This window comes from Bactrocera neohumeralis, chromosome 4 (assembly GCF_024586455.1).
Source record: "Bactrocera neohumeralis isolate Rockhampton chromosome 4, APGP_CSIRO_Bneo_wtdbg2-racon-allhic-juicebox.fasta_v2, whole genome shotgun sequence".
Taxonomy (NCBI): Eukaryota; Metazoa; Arthropoda; class Insecta; order Diptera; family Tephritidae; genus Bactrocera; species Bactrocera neohumeralis.
This window is the reverse complement of record NC_065921.1, coordinates 565176-584775: the sequence shown is the minus strand read 5'-3', so window position 1 is coordinate 584775 and position 19600 is coordinate 565176. Positions and strand designations below refer to the sequence as shown.

At 37.3% G+C, this 19600-nt stretch overlaps 1 protein-coding gene across 2 annotated transcripts in view; it reads right to left on the bottom strand.

The window, feature by feature from the left end:
• Positions 1-2355: 2355 nt before the first annotated feature.
• Positions 2356-19600, bottom strand: part of LOC126756086 (uncharacterized) — a 30066-nt gene continuing 12821 nt past the window's right edge. Inside the window, exons 2-12 of one of the 2 annotated variants that reach the window (XM_050468912.1) lie at positions 16050-16385; positions 15730-15985; positions 15235-15664; positions 12058-12253; positions 11730-11997; positions 11405-11672; positions 10867-11093; positions 10010-10318; positions 8354-8509; positions 5500-6758; positions 2356-5386 (exon numbers count right to left, since the gene is read on the bottom strand). In XM_050468912.1, coding sequence (XP_050324869.1) covers positions 4568-5386; positions 5500-6758; positions 8354-8509; positions 10010-10318; positions 10867-11093; positions 11405-11672; positions 11730-11997; positions 12058-12253; positions 15235-15664; positions 15730-15985; positions 16050-16385 — 4524 coding nt within the window. In that variant the 3' untranslated portion in view covers positions 2356-4567. The remainder of the gene's footprint in view (positions 5387-5499; positions 6759-8353; positions 8510-10009; positions 10319-10866; positions 11094-11404; positions 11673-11729; positions 11998-12057; positions 12254-15234; positions 15665-15729; positions 15986-16049; positions 16386-19600) is intronic. The other variant, XM_050468913.1, reaches the window with a different exon arrangement.

Sequence of the window (19600 nt, the reverse complement as noted above, 5' to 3'; positions counted from 1 at the left end):
TACGTTTCGTAATCTTGTATTCGAAATTTTTTGTTATAAGGTTTTCTTCTTCTTTACTGTCATAGACACCAATTTCGCGTTATAGCTGAGTTTACGACAGCCAATCGTTCTTCTTTTTCGCTGTTTGGCCCCAATTGGAGATTTGAAAAGAAACCAGGTCCTTCTCCATCTTCCGCAGAACTTTTCTCTCGGAAACTCGTAACGTCGACTCATAAAATTTTGAGGTTAATGAGTGACTTATAGAGTTTGGTCGAGAGAGGATTTTACTTCCTTATTGCCTATTCAGTCCGAAGTAGCACTCGTTGGAATGGGTTATTCTGCGTTGAATTTCGTGGCTGACATTGTTGTTGGTGTTAATAATGGTTCCAAGATAGACGAAATTTTTTACGACTTCGAAGTTATGACTGTCAACTGTGACGTGGGATCTAAGTCGCGAGTGCGACGACTGTTTACACAGCCGTATTATACCAAATTCAGACTTAGCGGCTAAAAGGCAGTTCCTTTTCGTGCTGTCAAAATCAGATTTAAAATCAACGAAGAGTGTGTGTATATCCTCTTTTCACGGGTCTTTCCAAGATTTAGCATAGTGAATATATACCCAGTTGTTGATTTTCCAGGACTAAAGCCACACTGATAAGGTCCAATCAGCTTGTTGATGGTGGGCTTTAATCTTTCACACAATAAGCTCGGTAGAACCTTATATGCAAAGTTGAGAAGGCTTACTTAGTGCAGATTGTGGAGTTCTCGTTTTGTGGACTGGGCAGAGCACACTTAAGTTCCAATCGTCGGGCATGCTTTCGTTTGGCCCTATTTTACAAGGCAGCCGATGTATGCTCGTTAACAGTTTTTCGCCGCCGTATTTGAATAGCTCGCCGGCAATCCATCGGCCCATATTTCGGGCCCCGGCGAAGTCGATCAGCATCAACCCATTTGGGGATGCTTCATCATGTTGGCTAAATTTACCGACCGTTGTGCTAGAGAAACACAGCTCTCACAGGTGCACTCGCATCGTCCCTCTCTTTCGTCGGGGCGTAGGGATAGGTTGAAGAACCCCGCTTTGATGCGGATTGTGGCTAGACGTTCATCCATGTGGGGGAATGGCAGGACTCGGCAACGGAGTCTCCCTCCCACACCGAATTTACGCTCCTTTATATTGCCACTACAGTAAATGTCACAAGGATCTACTCGTCTCAGTACTTGTCCCGTCCATTGCACTTCTTGGACGGCGGTGATGTCAGCCTTTGCTCTAACGAGGACATCAACCTCAGCGCACAACACTGTGGAGGGGATGTTTTGCCTTCTCACCTTAGCTCGGCTTTAAACGGATGTTCTTGCGTTACCCAGGGTTTACTTGGTCTAGGACCGGAAGTCATGAGCTGCTTGAGCCATTGTAAAATAATTGTTTCTGGTCACAAGTGAATGGCGCTCAGAGAACTTTTCTCTTTTGCGCGAACTTTTACACATAGCTCTATCCTCCTGCTTTGGAAATCACTCAAGGGTAATAAGGTGCAATGATTATGAATTCTTTAGTTAACTAAATTTTGGAACGAATCAGGTTATTTCAATCGTCTTCGCCAAGCGTCTGTAAAATATGTACATAAACACCAATTATCTTCAAATGTATGTATGTACATATATGCAGACATATTTAATCAAATTAAACTTAAAATATAAAAAAAATTATAAGAAAACAATTAATTCTGATTTTATTATTCGTAATTTATTAAGACATTAATTTAGAGCTTTGTAAGTTTATAACTGTTACTTTATATACATATGTATATTATTAGATTAGTTTAAATCACAGCAGTCTTCATATATATGTATGCATATATATTTTATATAAACAATATATTAGTTTTTACTAAATAAATTCCACATTCCACAAAATTAATTTGATGGTACATCAGTTCACATAATTTTTAACATTTTCTTAAGAAGTGTTTATTTAATGGTAGCTATTACTGTATATTTGTAGCATAAATTTAAGCAAAACAAAATAATAAACATGGAGTTGAAAAACACAAAAATTAAAATTATTAACACATAAAAATTTTTTTAAATAAAGAAACGTAACACTACTTTGTGGGTTAACTGCGTTTAAGGATTTGGAGTTTGAGGCATATTGGAAGTATGATTAAAATTCTAAATACTGCACTTGAATAAAAGCTGATAACTACTTAACCATTATCCTCATATATTCTACATATGTACATACAAATGCCTGCTCTGCTACTTGTACGGCAACAACAGTACTTTACTTGCCAATCAGTTGTTTTAGGAAATGCTCAAAGTTTTGTCGACCTGACATTTCTAGATATGGGCTAAAGACCAGTCAAAAGTAAAACATATAAATTACGAGTTATTTCTGAAATGAAATCAGCTGAAGTTAATAGTTCGGTCCTCTAAGGCTGATTTAATTTATTTATGCAAATATTTTACTACATGGAATGTAATTTATATTCTTACTGATGTTGCACTTGAAGAATATTATTGAAGCGTTTACTTGTTTTTTGTTTTTTTTGCATACATTTCTGGCTGTCTTTAATAGCGCTATATATATACAAGTGAAGTTGTACAACTTTTGATAATGTATATTACTTGATTAAATAAAATTACATACAATTATCATACTTAGCGCCAACACATACATATATGAATAATATAATTATATATTCTGTATAAAAGAATGAATATTTTCTGGGTTTTGTTTGCACTCGGTCAATATTTGTGTAATAAGTTGTTTATGTGTAATTCCTGCATGAAACTCATTCGGTAACGACGGACACCAATCCGCATTTGCTGCCGAGGGAGCTCTTCGGGTTGAAAATATGGTTTCCGGCTGGTGTGCCAAAAGTTAAAAATTGTAGAACAAAATCTTATTGTTGACTTAAGGCAACCAGAATTATGTTAATGTGCACACTTCGAATTTCATTAGAAAGTAGTGAGCTTCTTGCTGTTCTCCTTAAACTAGGAATAACAACATCTGATTACACTAAAATTTAAAAATGTGTCCTACTAACAAAATCATTTGGACAGATAAATAAGGTTGAAAAATGATAGGTACGTACATATGGGTCCACATATGTATATTCCACAGTTAATATACGTATTACATTTTGAATGCAAATTTAATTTCGATGATGTAAAATATTTTTAATAATGCCAAAATAACACTTTTCTATGAAATGAGCAATATATTTCGCCTAGTGGTTTCAGAAGTTATTATATTTATGTTGAAATTAAAAAATTTCAATGCTACATATGTACATACATTTTTTTAAATGGATGTTTTTTGGTAGCGTTCATTTGCCTCATGCATATGCAGACATTTATTTTATTGCAGTTGAAATTTCGTTTTGTTAGGTGCGTACTTGGCGTGCTGAATTTATGCGAAAAATTACTGCGGATTTTGTCCTTCTTAATGTTTTAATCGAGCTACATACATGTTTAAATGTTCAAATGTATGGGATATATATGTATGTATATTCTGTGTGTGTGTCTACTTATGTATGAAATGTTGTTCTGTCTGCGAGGAATTTCATTAATCTACATTTGTAGATTTATTATTATTATCGGAAAAAATTAAAATTGTTTGGAAACTAACTATAATTTTAATTGTTAATATACATTATACCTATAAACATTTTTATTAATATTTAATACGAATTTCAAATGCATAACTAAAATAGTAAAATTTATACTATTTTACTGTCTATGCATGAGCAAATGACAAAAATATTTTTAAAATTTTAAAATTTGTTTAACAAGTCTATTTTGCATTGCACAAGACGAAAATATTAGCTGATATCACCTTAGTAATTATATATATGTACGAGTATGTATACAGATACATTAACACATATGTACATATGCTTTATGATTTTTTCTGGTTATATTTACCTACTTGCTACATACATATGTACATAAAAATGTAGTTCTATTTACGAGAAGTTTCACTTAGCATTTATACACGATTTTTTATATGCATTTTGCAATAATTTCGAACTTTCACACATGTCTATCTACATGCAATAATTACATACATATACTATGTATAATGCATATTCGAATATGCACACATACACACCTTGTACATTAACGTGTGTGTTCTCTAAAAGCCAAAATGAACGCATTATTTACCATACAAACATCAATAAAACCTGATCAATTCCGGCGATTCTTAAATATATACACACCAAATATTTATGTACATCATTCAGAGTGAGTGTAGATGAAAATTGAATCGTTTTCGTAATATTAAAAATGTTATCATATTTAATTGCAAAAAGTCTACGTACACAAAAGTGGGGTTAGGAGTCTAATTATGTACGATATTTACTTGTTTTAAATTAATTTATTGGCAAAGCTTTTTCGTATTTGTCAACTATAGATACTTCTATCACGATATTAGTATATGAATGTTTGTTCCTTGTGTATGTCTTTGTCTTTTATTTGGTAAATGCTACGTTACTAACACTTTATGCACTCTTTTTGCAATGCGTCATATGTATGTAAGTATAAGGAACTTGGGGATCATGGTCGTGATGTTACCGCTGTAATCTGTTTAACCAGCGACCTGTTGCATGGTCAGCTTATTGATCAGTTGCTGACATAATTTTCCATATTCGAATTGGTCCCCCGAGATGCGTCGTAGTTTGATACCTTTGCCGGCTATTTGGTTGTCACGGCTACGACCTTCGCACACTTGTAACTCTATTTGCAAACCGCCCGAGTATTCTAAGCTGAGATTTGTACTTGTGCTGCTGCCGATGCCGACAAAGCTCCCACAGCAGCCGGAGGTGCTACTGTTAGTGTCCATTGAGGTTGCCGATGATTCACTGGTAGCATTCGAAGCATTGCTTATACGTGCCTCAGCATTCGCACTCGAAGCACCAGCTACGCCACTATACTCTTCAGACAGCCCTTTGTGAAGGACTGCTCCTTTCGGTGGCATTGTTTGGTCGATGGTTTGTTTGACTAATTCCAGTATGCGTGTCGGATCGAGGTTAGAGCATTCATGTGGTAACGGAACTTCGTAACACATTTCCTCGGACATACGGCGAGAGTCACAAATGGAATCGGGCGACAAATGTCCCTCCGTATGATCGCCAATCTCAGAATGCGATTCCGATTTAAAACCTGAACTGGCAGATGGTTCTTGACATGGTGACAGATTGTTGGAATCATTACTTAATGAATCGTCGGAGAAGCCAAGGGACTTATCACTTCCGCGGCGATTCGACTCGCTAACATTGTTCGTTGCACTAGCATCGCTTTCCAAACGGATTGACGAGCTATCACCTGCACACTCCAAACTAGTTTTACGTCCGGTACCGCGTGTGATCGAAGGCATATCACTGGAGGATTCAGTTATTATGAGGCCCTGTTAAAAAAGATCCAGGTCGTATTACCACATCAAATTCGATTTATTGGTGATCAAAAAATTGCAAAAAATAGCAAAGCATTTACAGTCGGAATATTTTTAGAAAAACTCACTTGCAAAGACATCAGCTGTGCGGGTGGTTCCAGTGAATCGCAATCACTATCTCGACTATTTTCCGAACTCAATGCTACTAGTGTGATTTCGCTACCTTGCACGTCCGTAAGACATATTTGTGGATGAGAAGGTTGAAAAGATGATATGTCTTCATTGATAAGGCCACCGGTGCAACCGACATGCGGTGTCCCAGTTGAAATTGTATGATGCATCTGTCCATTAGCATTCTCTTCTTGTATTATACAGAGATTAGGAGAGGCGGGAGGCGTGGGTACCACTCGTACAGGTTGCGCTGGGGACAAATTTAGAGGTTTGAGATCAAAGGTAGATAACTGTGGTATCATCCAATTCACATGTTGTTGAGCAAACGTATTGATTGGTATCTCAGTATTGTGGTCAGATGTACACACATCCATGGAAAGGTCTAAGGGCTGATTGACAGCAGTAGCAGCTGAAGCTATGGACGTAGCGGATGATGCAATTTCACTAGCAGCTGATGTGCCACGGGTAATGGAACCGCCTCCACCCGTAGATAATACCGAAATACCTTTGGTTATTTGATGAAGTGGCGAAGATCCGCCACCACCATTGCCACTAATGGAGTTAGAATTAAATGGTCCAGTGCCTGGAATATAAGGATTTGGCGAAGAAGAGCCACTAAAGCTACTATAGATTGGTGACTGACAACCACTGCTGCTATTTGAACCACTGAAGAGTCCACCACTCGGAGATGCAACCACACCCTGACTAAGGGTTATGTGACTGAATTGTCCCACAATACCATTACTAGGATGGTGCATTTGTGGATGCACCAGTCCAAAATGATGCTGCTGTTGATACGGTCCTTTCCCTAACATTTGTTTCGAGTATGTGCCCATATTGTGGCTGCAAGATGGTTGTTGAGTAGTTAGGGGTCCACTCATAGCGCCGATAACGCTTGTATTGGCGCTATTTGGCAAAGATAGTGGCGAAACACTTAAACTATACATTGCAGCCTGATGCATTGACGTCATATCTAGGTGACCACCACTCACTGCGACATTTCCGGAATGTGCCGTCAATCCCAAATGACAGGCCAAGTCCAAAGGCACAATTCCAGTAGAAACAATTTTGTTTGCCACTTCTGTACTGAGACGGTGCTCCTTGACGAGGCGATCCAGATGTGGCATCAGAGCACGCACTGCTTCTGGTGGAACTTCCAGATCCTGACCGCGTCGGAACACCATATGTGGAGCGGGCTTACCGTGTATAGGAGAACCTTTGGAAAAGAAGTTGAAACATATACTATGCATATTATTTATTTCCTTGTAAACTTATTTACTAATGTGTGGAATTTTTCATAATACTAGAATGTTAGATCCGTTACTTTCAATAAATTCGATGCGTGAGCGAATCAGCAATGGGTAAAATTCAATTTGATTAAAGTATTTAAGTCAGAACTTGACACAAAAACTAAATAAATATAATTATGTACAAGGTGCAATCCAAAGTGAATATAGCGCCCCCTTGTGGCGCCATCTATATGTCGACTGGTGCGTTAGAATCTGCTATCTTTATCAATTGTCCAGTGAGAATATCATGACATTTCATCGATTGGAAGTGGAGTTATTGCATTATAAGTTGTGTTATCGGTGTAAGACTTTTACCGAAGCATTTCAAATGATGAAGCATGTTTATGGCTATGATTGCCTATCCCGTAGCAGAGTGCACGAGTGGTTTGAACGTTTTCAAAGTGGTCGTGAGGACAAAAATGACGATCAACATGTGGGCCAATCAAAATCCGTGATCACCGGAAATTCCATCGAAACTGTGCATGAATTCATCAAAAATCAGCCGAAATCATCATTGAAATTCATGGAAATGGAATTGAATATCTCCAAAACATCGATTTATCGCATTTTGACCGAACATTTGGGCTTACGAAAGGTGTGTACACGGTTTGTTCCGCACAAATTGACTGACGAACAAAAATTGCTCAGAATCCAACACTCGAAGGACATCATTAATGAGGTCAAAAAGGACAAAAACTTTCTTTACAATATTGTGACTGGTGACGAAACGTGGTGTTTCCAATATGATGCCGAAACGAAACGCCAGAGTGCTGAATGGAAGACATCGGACGAGCCGAAACACAAAAAATCTCGCATGGAGAAGTCAATGCTGATTTGTTTTTATGATTCCAAGGGTATTGTCCACAAAGAATTTGTTCCACCCGGCCAAAACGTTAATGCGGTACTCTACCTTGGAGTTTTGAAGCATTTGGTGCGCCGTATTCGACGTGTTCGGCGTTTGTTGCACGATAATGCGCCGTCTCATCGATTGACGCTTGTGACCCATTATTTGACCAAAAATCATATTTGAACCATTAACCACTCTCCGTATTTACCTGATATGGCACCGTGCGACTTCTTCTTTTTCGGAAAAATGCATTTTCCTATGAAAAGAAAGCGTTATGCAGACGTAGAGGCCATTCAAAAGGCTTGCATCGGCATACTGGCGGCCATACCGGCCAACGACCTAAAACACTCGTTCGACATGCTTTTGGACCATGCAAAAAGCTCTATTGAAGCAGAAGAAGACTATTTTGAATAAAATAAATTGATTTTGCCGAAAAAACCATTTGTTCTGTTTTTTTTTAAGTCCTGTTTACGTTGGAAAACACCTCGTATGTATATATATTCGATGTAATTCAGATAGCATACATATGTGGTTTTAATTTCCGAAGAAATTGTGAGCATGTCTGAAAGGAATTCATAACTTTTTCATGTCATTGGACTTACAACTTCATAAAATGAATAATGTATTTAAGAATAACGATTTTAAAAGTTTTATGTTTCAATTTTGGAAGCTTACCAGGCAAACTAATCGAGTTCTCAGAAAGTGGGGGTGTTGGAGCGATTAGAAAGTTACGTTGTGCCGATACTTTTTGTAGATACTGACATTCTTGCAGCGGTCCTTGGAATTGCGTTTTAGAGCCTTCTGAAGCACGTCGTACTGGGCTATATCGGCCTATAAAGATAAAAATGCATTGGGAGAGGAAAAAGTAAGTATAAGATTATATGTTGAGTGGATATTTATATTCATATAACAGTTATGACAGGCTAAACTCTTATTTATTACAATTGGCATAATTACAATTTATTTATCCTTATTACTTATATATTTTATATGTATATTACACGGAAATATTCGAAATTTTCTGTTTATTCTTGAGTAAAAATGCATATATCCTTATTAGACCAGGGCATATAATTTTTGAAAGCAAAAAAATAATAGTAGGATAAATCAAATCTGAAAAGAAATATAAAATAGCAAGCGTTATGAATGGTTTAATTCGATTTCCGGCTAAATTACCAGTCCTAAAGAAAAAGTTTTATGAACATTGTCATGTGGGTATTGAAAAAGTTTATCACTTTTGGAAAAAGAGTTTTTTTCACATAACCTTAAAATCAGTGTAAAAAAATCAAATAATCAAGTTATTGCGTTTCTTATCTTTATCTTATACAAAAAATGTGTTTCTTTCACGAAATTTGGTTTAAACTTACTGTATTTTAAGTTTACAACATTTTATTTTTTCTCCTAATTTTTACATATAAAAATAATATTAATTGAACGTTCATATAAATTTTGAAGTTATATAGACTTTTGTCTGTATTCAAATATTATGGATCTTTTCGTCACTTACAATATTGCCATATAACTTTTTAATAGGACTAGTAGTTTTAAAGGAAATCGAGATAAACCATTCCAATCTATTAAAAATTCAGCCTCAAACCGATTTCCTGACCACAGATCACCCGTAAATTATTTTCCCTTAATGTTTGTTATTTTATTTTTCATTTGCGATGAGTTTCATCCTACTATGAATGTATTTATTTTTTAATCATTTTCAAAGGCTTCTGAACTAGTCAAAATAAAGCTTTTTAATTGAGAAATGTCTACATTTAGCGAACTCTTTGAATCTCTAATTTAAATGCGATCTTTCAACTACTACTTATAATAGTATTACAACTTTATTTCTTTTCTGAATAGTTCACTTGCTGCATTTCAGTAACCTTGAACAAATAATATTGTAAGCGAGAAAACATATAACGGGAATATGTGCACGTAATTAAGTGGTTAATGTGTGTAAGTAGCGCACTGATTTTTAATGCTAAAATATTGGCAAGCAAAAAAAGCTAACTCTTTTTTTATAATTAGACATACATACATAATAATTTTGGAGTTTTAATTGTTGTAAACAGTGTCTGTACATAGATTCATAAATCCATATTTTTTTGTTACAGTTTTTTAATATGTATATATTAGTATTTATATGCTCGCATGTTAATTAATCAATTCGTTAAGAAAATCATAGTTTAACTATCACAATTAAAAAGCAAAAGAAAAGAATAAAATAAAAAGAAATTACTATATTATACTTAAATTTAACAAAAAATCATCTTAAACAGAAAATAAACGTATTAAATATTAAAATTAAAATTAAAATAACGCAAAACAAAAACTTACCAACTTCTTGGACTGTTGGAAGTTTATTTGTGGACTTGAAATGGACTCGTCTATTATTTCCAGTGGCGCTTGGAGGACCTTGTTGCCCCGCCAAAGCTGCATTGCTCAATGCCTGTGCTGGCAAAATATTGGAACTTGACGACGTATGGTAAGTCATTAGGCTGCTCGTGGGAGGGGATTGACTGAGTGTGGGATTCGGTGCGCAATGAGAATGTGTATGCGATTGATGTTGCTGCATTTTCAAAGCAGGTGGCAGGTAATTTCGATTCATACGCGATTCCACTTCACGTATGAGTTCGGGACTAATAACTATGATGCAAGGAAGGATAAAGGAATGGATGGTTTGGTGTTATGGTATACGTCGAGGAGGGGAAGAGCCGATCGATAAATGGTGGAGGTAATGCACGGCATTTTGGTTTTTAGTTGATTATACAATATACATTATATCCAAGCAAAAATCAAATAAAATAAATTTTAACGTTTTGTTTATAATGTATGAATATATAAAACGAAAAGAGAACGAAAAGTAAAATTTAATTGATTAAATCAAACAACATAAAGTTAATATGTAATAAAAACAAATAAGTTTAGAAAGTTTATAATGAAACAGAAAATTAACTTAAAAAATCAGCAGTTATTATTTCGTAGTACTTGTATATTCAAATATAAATATACATACATATGTATAAGTGTGATAATAGTATTATAATAGAGTAATAACTGCAATATAGCGAACCTGCGCATGCGCATCGCAAGCCTTTTAAATTGATTTGCTGTTATGAGCATGTTTATACAGCGTTCGTTTAGCAGATTATTAAACATATGAGCAATAAGAATGTGAAATGTTTTCAACTAACCTGGCGGGCGTTCCGTAACTGTAAGTAGACCGGTACGTCGCGTGCGCATTCCACCACCACCACTTGTTCCGCCAGTTCCCGACTGTGGCGACATGATTGTGGGAATTTGTGGCACTACAGGCGGTTCATATACACCACAAACTGGGCAAGTTTCGCCCGGATGGTGCTGTATTGATAGGTCTTCGGTGCAACTGACTGTGTGTCGTTTTCCACGAATTTGAATATATCTGATAATGAATGTGTATGTAAAATGAATAATTTTTAACAATAATTTGTATACATTTTTTTAGAATATCTTTAAGATATCTTTTAAATTCTTTACAAGAAAGCATTTTATGTATAAAGTTATTTGAAGTTTCATAAACCGTGAGATGAATCATATCTAAAGCTCCGAAAAAATTAAAATATAGCAGATAACTTTGAGTTTACTGAGTTACTGATAGTTTAATAAAACTTACAAACTATAGAAGAAGTTCGTTTTTCATGGATGAAACGAATTATATTTGCTCAAGCGCAGTTCAATTATCATTGCACTTACTTTTGTATCTCCTCGCTGTTCTCCTCGCTAACAGTATCTCCCACTCCCAATTGAGATAAATGGGTTTGTTCACGCATACTGGCCACCGTATGTCTATCGGTCGAGGCCCCACTCAGTCCGCTCGTATTAGCTACGTTCGGGTTAATATAGTACGTGTTTCCTTCCATCTGTTGCGTTTGCCCAGTTACTTGGTGCGTATTACTCCCCGTCGAGGGATAATAAATATGCAGATTTGCACCACCATCTGATGCACGACGTCCAAATGAACCTAAGTAGATAAACACACAATTAATAGACAAGCATGTGAATTATTTATTAATCTTACTTGCGCCCATCACCATTGGAGGTTTCAAAAGATGCTGATCCTTAATAGTTAAATTGTGCAAAGGTTGATTCTGTAACATTGGCAGGTTCATCGGCAAGTATGGGCCAGTCTCATCCTTATTTTCAGGAGAACATTTGAAATTGATTGGCGCCACATTTGGGTTGGCAAGTGCTTGCTCGTGTGCCACATCACCAGGTCCTACAGTGTGTCGCCGTGTATTACCACCGTTTCCACTAGCATTGGCACACAAATGATTTTGATTTTGTGACTGAAATGTTGAAAATTATACTATATTTCATAATGCACAGAGCAATGTGCCTTTACTGACCTCATTTGGTCGCGCCAGACATTCCAATTCAAAGTCGCTAAATTTCTCCAAATCCACCGCAACATCAGTCCATTGGAAGCCTAAGCCGCCTTGTAGCCCATTTGTGTTGGTCAGCGGACTCAAGCGATCAACTGATTCTTGCTTAATGGGTTCAGAACGGTCGACTACACCCGTAGTGATGCTGGTTTTGCGTAATCTGAAGTTATAAGAGCAGAAGCCGTGTTAGCACAACATTAAACGCAAGACAAAACCGTGATATTCTACGTTGATGTTCAACTGGCAAGATTAATGGAATTATCTGTAAAATGAACACTTTATTAACACTGTCACTTGGTTGAGACTAGGTAAATTTTCCACTTTGTGTCTGATTTAAGGGGAGATAAGCTAAAGAAAACCAGGTCCTTCTCCACCTGGTCCTTCCAACGGAGTGGAGGTCTTCCTCTTCCTCTGCTTCCCACGGCGGCTACTGCGTTGAATATTTTCAGAGCTGGAGTGTTTTCGTCCATTCGACATGACCTAGCCAGCGTAGCCGCTGTCTTTTAATTCGCTGAACTATGTCAATGTCGTCATATATCTCATACAGCTCATCGTTCCATCGAATGCGATATTCGCCGTGGCCAACGCGCAAAGGACCGTAAATCTTTCGCAGAACTTTTCTCTCGAAAACTCGCAACGTCGACTCATCAGTTGTTGTCATCATCCAAGCCTCTGCACCATATAGCAGGACGGGAATTATGAGTGACTTATAGGGTTTGGTTTTTGTTCGTCGAGAGAGGACTTTACTTCTCAATTGCCTACTCAGTCCAAAGTAGAACCTGTTGGCAAGAGTTATCCTGCGTTGGATTTCCAGGCTGACATTGTTGGTGGTGTTTACACTGATTCCCAAATATACGAAACTATCTACAACTTCAAAGTTATGACTGTCAACAGTGACGTGAGTTTCAAGTCGCGAGTGCGACGACTGTTTGTTTGATGACAGGAGATGATGACATCAATATCATCGGCATACGCCAGCAGCTGTACGCTCTTATAAAAGATTGTACCTCTTCGATTAAGTTCTGCAGCTCGAATTAGAGAGTCGCCTTGTCTGAAACCTCGTGTGGTATCGAACGGCTCGGAGAGGTCCTTCCCGATCCTGACTGAGCTTTTGGTGTTGCTAAACGTCACTTTACACAGCCGTATTAGTTTTGCGGGGATACCAAAATCAGACATTGCAGCATATAGGCAGCTCCTTTTCGTGCTGTCAAAAGCAGCTTTGAAATCGACGAAGATCGATCGAATGTGTGTCGATTCTCCTTTCACTGGTATTTTCCAAAATTTGGCGCATGGTGAATATCTGGTCGGTTGTTGATTTGCCAAGTCTAAAGTCACACTGATAAGGTCCAATCAGTTTGTTGTTGTTTAATCTTTCACACAATACGCTCGATAGAACCTTATACGCGATGTTAAGGAGGCTTATCTCACGGTAGTTGGCGCAGATTGTGGGGTCTCCCTTTTTGTGGATTGGGCAGAGCACACTTAAATTCCAATCGTTGGGCATGCTTTCATCCGACTATATTTTGCAAAGAAGCTGATACATGCTCCTTATCAGTTCTTCGCCGCCGTGTTTGAATAGCTCGGCCGGTAATCCATTGGCCCCCGCTGCTTTGTTGTTTTTCAGACGGATGCTATTCGAACTTCTTCATGGTCGGGCAATGGAACGTCTCCTTCATCGTCATCGATTGGTGAATCGGGTTCGCCTTCTCCTGGCGTTGTGCGTTCACTGCCATTCATCAGGCTGGAGAATTAAGTATGCTCTGGGCAGCGGTGACTAGATCACCTTTGGGGCCTGTTTTCTCTCCGCTGCAACACGGCACTCCTCGTCGTACCATATGTTCTTTTGCATTTTCCGAAAACTAATGTTTTCGGTTGCAGCTGTACGTAAGGTGCTTGAAATGCCGTCCTACAGTTCCCTTATACCGAGTTGTTGACGAGTGCACTCAGAGAGCAGGAGTGCAAGTCGAGTAGAAAATCGTTCGGCTATCTGTTGTGATTGCAGCTTCTCGATGTCGAACCTTCATTGTGTTTGTTGGCGTTCGTTTTTTGCTGCACAGAGGCGGGTGCGAATCTTGGCTGCAACAAGATCGTGGTCCGAGTCGATGTTAGGACCTCGGAGCGTACGCACATCTAAAACACTGGAGACGTGTCTTCCGTCTATCACAACATGATCGATCTGGTTGGTGGTTTTTCGATCCGGAGATCGAATCTTCTTATGCTGGAATCTAGTACAATAGATAACAATATATCGGGCCCCGGCGAAGTCGATCAGCCTCAACCCATTTGGGGATGTTTCCTTGTGGAGGCTGAATTTACCGACCGTCGTGCCAAAGATACCTTCTTTGCCCGCCCTGGCGTTAAAGTCGCCTTCACATCAACCAGCTGGGCAACGGCACCTTCCCAATTAAGGGACCGGACATTCCAGGTGCATGTACTCAATTCGTAGTCCTTATTTCGTTTGCCAAGGTCACTCATCCGAGGCTGTTGATTCTTTTCATTGGGGGTGTTTTTTTACGTGGCGGTTCCCAAGCCCAGCGCACAACCCTACATAAGGTTTCGCCTTCTCACTTTAGCTCACCTTCAAACGGATGTTCTTAGGCTACCCAGAGGATACTTGGTCAAAGACCGCAAATCGTGAGCTGCTTGAGCCATATGTAAAAGAATCGTTTCTCGCCACTCTCAAGTGAATGGCGATCAGAAAACTTTCCGCATTTGCGTGAACTTCTACACATAACTCCATCCTCCAAAAGAAGAGGAAGACCTCCACTCCGTTGGAAGGACCAAGTGGAGAAGGACCTGGCTTCGCTTGGAATAAGTAGTAAAGTAAAGTAGCGAAAAGATGAAACGACTGGCGCGCTGTTGTTAACTTGGCTATAATCGCGTAAGCTGTGTCTACGCCAATTAAAAAGAAGAAGAAGCTAAAGAAAGAACCTTTTCTAACATTACTAACAGAAGTAGATTCAGTCTCGTGGTAACAGGTAATCTTCGACAGTGACTGCTGTTGAACTTCGGTGAGAAAGAAGTACATGAACTCTCAATTGATGATGAATTCACATTAAGAGACCCTTTAATAGAGTATTGATATCTAAATAAGCTGTTAGTGCGCGAAAGATGCATATTGTGTAGCAATGCTCAATGTACCTTGAATAAGCGGCTTGGTGTTGCATCCTATGATGCTCACGCCGCTTTTGTTGCAGTTTATCGGCAAGCAAATTGTAGATGGCATAGATATTATCGAATCGTTGGTTATGCACCGATTCAGCAATCATATCGGCAGTCAGTCCGGGCAACTGCAGCATATTTCTCATTATCTCTGTATCCAGATTAGCAACAGCCACGGGTCCATGCGGATGAACACTAATGTTGCTATCGCTTTGAACAAGTGAATTACTTTCCGTCTGTTGCGTATATGCCGCGGTGTTGGCGCCACTACTACATCCCCCAATGCTTTCACTGATGTCGTTCAGTTCCGCTGCCCAATCGCTAAGCCAACGATGTTTAATAATTTGTTTCAATGTATATCGGCGATCCGGCTCAACTACCAACATATTACGTAATAGGTGCTCGCAATCTGTGCCAACAAAGTTAAATGGGTTATGATACTTCTGATTTGCTATTGGAACATTTTAAATTTACCTCTTGACATGAAGTAAGGAATGCGAAACTTTCCAGTAACTACGCGTCCTTTTAATTCTAGCAGTGTGTCACCATTGAAAGGTAATGCACCACATACCAAAGCATATAGCACTACACCCAGACTCCAGATATCCGCTTTAGGTCCATCATATTCCAGACCTTGAAAAACTTCAGGTGCGGCATATGGTGGTGAACCGCACCATGTAGTTAATGGACTGCCCTCTTCGTACCGATTACTGAAGCCAAAATCGGCAAGCTATTTAAAGCGTATAGAAATTTAAGTAAATTGCATATGTAAGTGCAAAGGAATGTTATCACACCTTGATGTTCATATCTTTATCGAGTAGCACATTTTCCGCCTTGAGATCTCGATGCACTACACCCATAGAATGACAGTATTGCACAGCAGAGACTAATTGTGTGAATACACGCGCTGCTTCGAGCTCCTTCATGGGTCCATTCTCCGCTAGATGATCGAATATCTCACCGTTTGAAGCATATTCGGTGACAAGATAGATCATCGTTTCTGACTGCATCACCTCATAGAGGCGGGTAATATGTGGATGACGTAATGATTTTAAAATGGAAATTTCGCGGAATGTTTTGGTTAGGTACTCCCGATTAAGGCAAGTCTTATCAATGATTTTAATCGCTACCTAAAAGTTGAAAAAGAAAGTTGTCACTTGTACAGTACTTATATGTATTATATGGTGCTTATATACTATATGTAATATACATATATTTAAATAAATAAACCTCAAAGTAATAATGGAACAGTTAGAAAAGCTATAAGTTAACACAAATGCCTAGTATTCTAGAAATTTAACAATCATTTCGAAATTAATTTTAAAAGGTGTTATATGGCCACGATAATAACCAACAAAAAGCTTCAACAATAAGCTAAGAGACAGCTTGGGATGCGTAGATTTTCCGGTCCAGCAGCCGATATCGCAAGCCCTACTATCACAAAAGCAAGGCCGTCTTTTAACGTAGGATGAAGGTTCGCTTTTGTTGGCTCTTAATTAGCTTTGCGTTTTCAGTAAGAAAAAGGTTATATTTATGTGCTCCTTGCAAAGTTTCTTCCTCGAATTGGAGTTTTCGAAGCATATTTTGGGTTTGCGTTTGTTTTTTAAGTTCGTGTTGTTTTTACATCTTTGGGTTATATTGAAATCAGTTGCGGGTGCTCATTCAACAATTTCGCTTAATACTTCACACATTTTCCCGCTTTAAGTAACGGAATTATAATTTCTCTTTGTTCAACAGAGGGCAGTTTAGGACGAGGCGTCATTTCACTTCCACTAAACTGTACTAAAATTTCAAATTATCTAACATAACACACTTTTTGAGGAATTTCCTTAATTTTAAAACTAGCTTCGGAATTAAACTGAAGTTGATTTCTGTTCAATAAATGATTTTTTTGGTTTAATAATGTGCTTTCATAGAAATTTTTCCGTATGTATAATGTTTGTATGGGGAAATCAGGGACATTCGTATCGGGCAAAAGCAAACTGTGAGAGCTAAAATTAAAAATTCCAGTTTTTTTCAATCTCTGTATTCAAAATTTGAGCATGAAATTTTTTAGTTGACCGGTGTAATTTAGTATTATTTCTTTGAACCGAAGTTTACTTGTATATTGTAGTTTATTTATGGATTATATACTACTTTTTAAAATAAATTTCTATATATTAATAAATTTTTTTAGGTTAACATGTTTTCTAACTGTTTTATTATTGCTTTGAGCCACTGTATATATATAGTATTATTGTACTAGTTGACTTGGTAAACGTTGTACGGATAAATAAATTATGATAAATAAAAGATCTAAACTTTTGCATAAAATAAACTTTAAACAAACAAGATGATTCCGTAATTAATAAAAGAAATGCTCGGTATGAATCAAGAATTATTATTATTTTCGATTAATTGCACATGATGTTGCTTATTTACAGAGTTTTTCTGAAATACTGGCTATTTATAAGGTTTCAGTTTGATATTGACAGACACACACAGTTATGATACAGTTTGTTAATCAATTTAAAGCTTTCTGATATTCTGATATTCTGAATTTATGAATTTAATTATGTCGTGCTCGTTGTTGTGTTTGATGTACACGAACTCGTTGTATTCTAAGTCTATCTACTCCATTGTCACTCACTAAAGAACGCAATTCGGAGAATTATCTGGGTCAATTAATTCAAGACCAAAATTAGCCAAATTGGTCCAGCTCTTCTTGAGCTTTAGCGAGACTAACCAAAAGCATTTCTCGAGTTTTAGCGAGAAAAATCTAACATACATACATATGTGTATATTGAAGGTTATTCTAAAAATACTTGCAATATTCTCATAAACTAACTTTCTATGTAAAAATGTATTATTTTCAAGTGATCATCCTTAGCAGAGAAGCGGGAAGGACATTTGCTAATTGATATTTCAAAAATTACGATCGGATCATATATATGAGCAGTGCCATTACCGAATGGCACATGACTAACACTGATGACGACAATTATATAATCATGTGATTTTGCTTCCTGCAAATACGTATTGTTTGCCAAAACAACCCATAATAGTTTTACATTTGTAAATGCACACATGCATATGTGTCAGGACTCTTTTTGAAATTATCGTAGTTGTAAAATTTTGAAATAACCATTGTAAATACATACATACATTTATGGATGTCTCTATGTTTAATATACATATGTATGGGAAAGAAACGTAAATACAAAACGTACATACATATGTACATTAGGGTGTGTATTAAAAACCGTTTTATTTCCTGGTCCTTATTGTGTTTTTTATGTTGAAAATAATCCCTGCAAATTTGGGACCTTCATTTTGACTTTGAGTACTTTCATGCAAATTGTTCACGTTTTTCACATATTAATGAAAAAAATTAGTGAACAGCTGGTTCTATCGAAAAACTTCCTGAGGAAAAATCGCTTATACGTATATCTCTGAATCAAAACATTTGTATGATCGACAGACCTTTTTTGTCAAATTTATTTTCCTATACCTTATCCTTTGCAAAATTTCGAAAAAACCGGCTGTTCGCTAATTTTTTCAATAATACGCGAAAAACGTGAAATCTCCAAAAAATTAAATGCAAAATTAAGGGATATTTGTTTTAGATAAAAACAAAATTTTCATGTGGCCGCTAAGAAATAAAAAAAAGGGTTTAAATGAAACACCCCAATGTACATGCATATGTTTACGTATCTGAATATAAAACACTCTTGCAGGAGTGTCAAGTTAGAGGACATATTTTCAATGTTTCCGTGCTTTAAGGACTAGACTGCACATGTTACTAGAGATTATCGCCAACAGCCATAGGCCTAAATAAGCTGATGTATGTTTTTGAAAGGACAACTTTTTGTCGTTCGAACTTCAAAAGTGTGTGGTATATTATAAAAATAGATTTAAATATGTTCGCCACGTTTCATTTATAGCCTTCGCTTACGTTAGGTACTGCAGAGCGTGGATATTTGCATAATTTTCCAATGCAACGGCAATGAGGTCAGGTTGCGGATTGACAAAGTATTAGTGTCGTCGCAATTGGAACTGGCAAATCTTGATCGGTAGACGAAGCAATTTCCAAACGTTACGTCATTTCTCTATAGGTACATGTGTTCTCCGTAGACTCAACATTCTCCAAACCCCGCTATTTTGTAAATGAGGATACAACTTTCACATCGCACGTTGTTTTATAAATATAATAATATAGCTGTTAGGAACTACTTATGTATATCTTCAGAGCTTTCGAAATAAACAAAAATTTAATCTACGAGAAGAATTACAATAAGGAATACAAGAAGCGGAGGTATGAATCAGACAAAATATTGGTTATGCCTATTTAATGTTTATCATACGT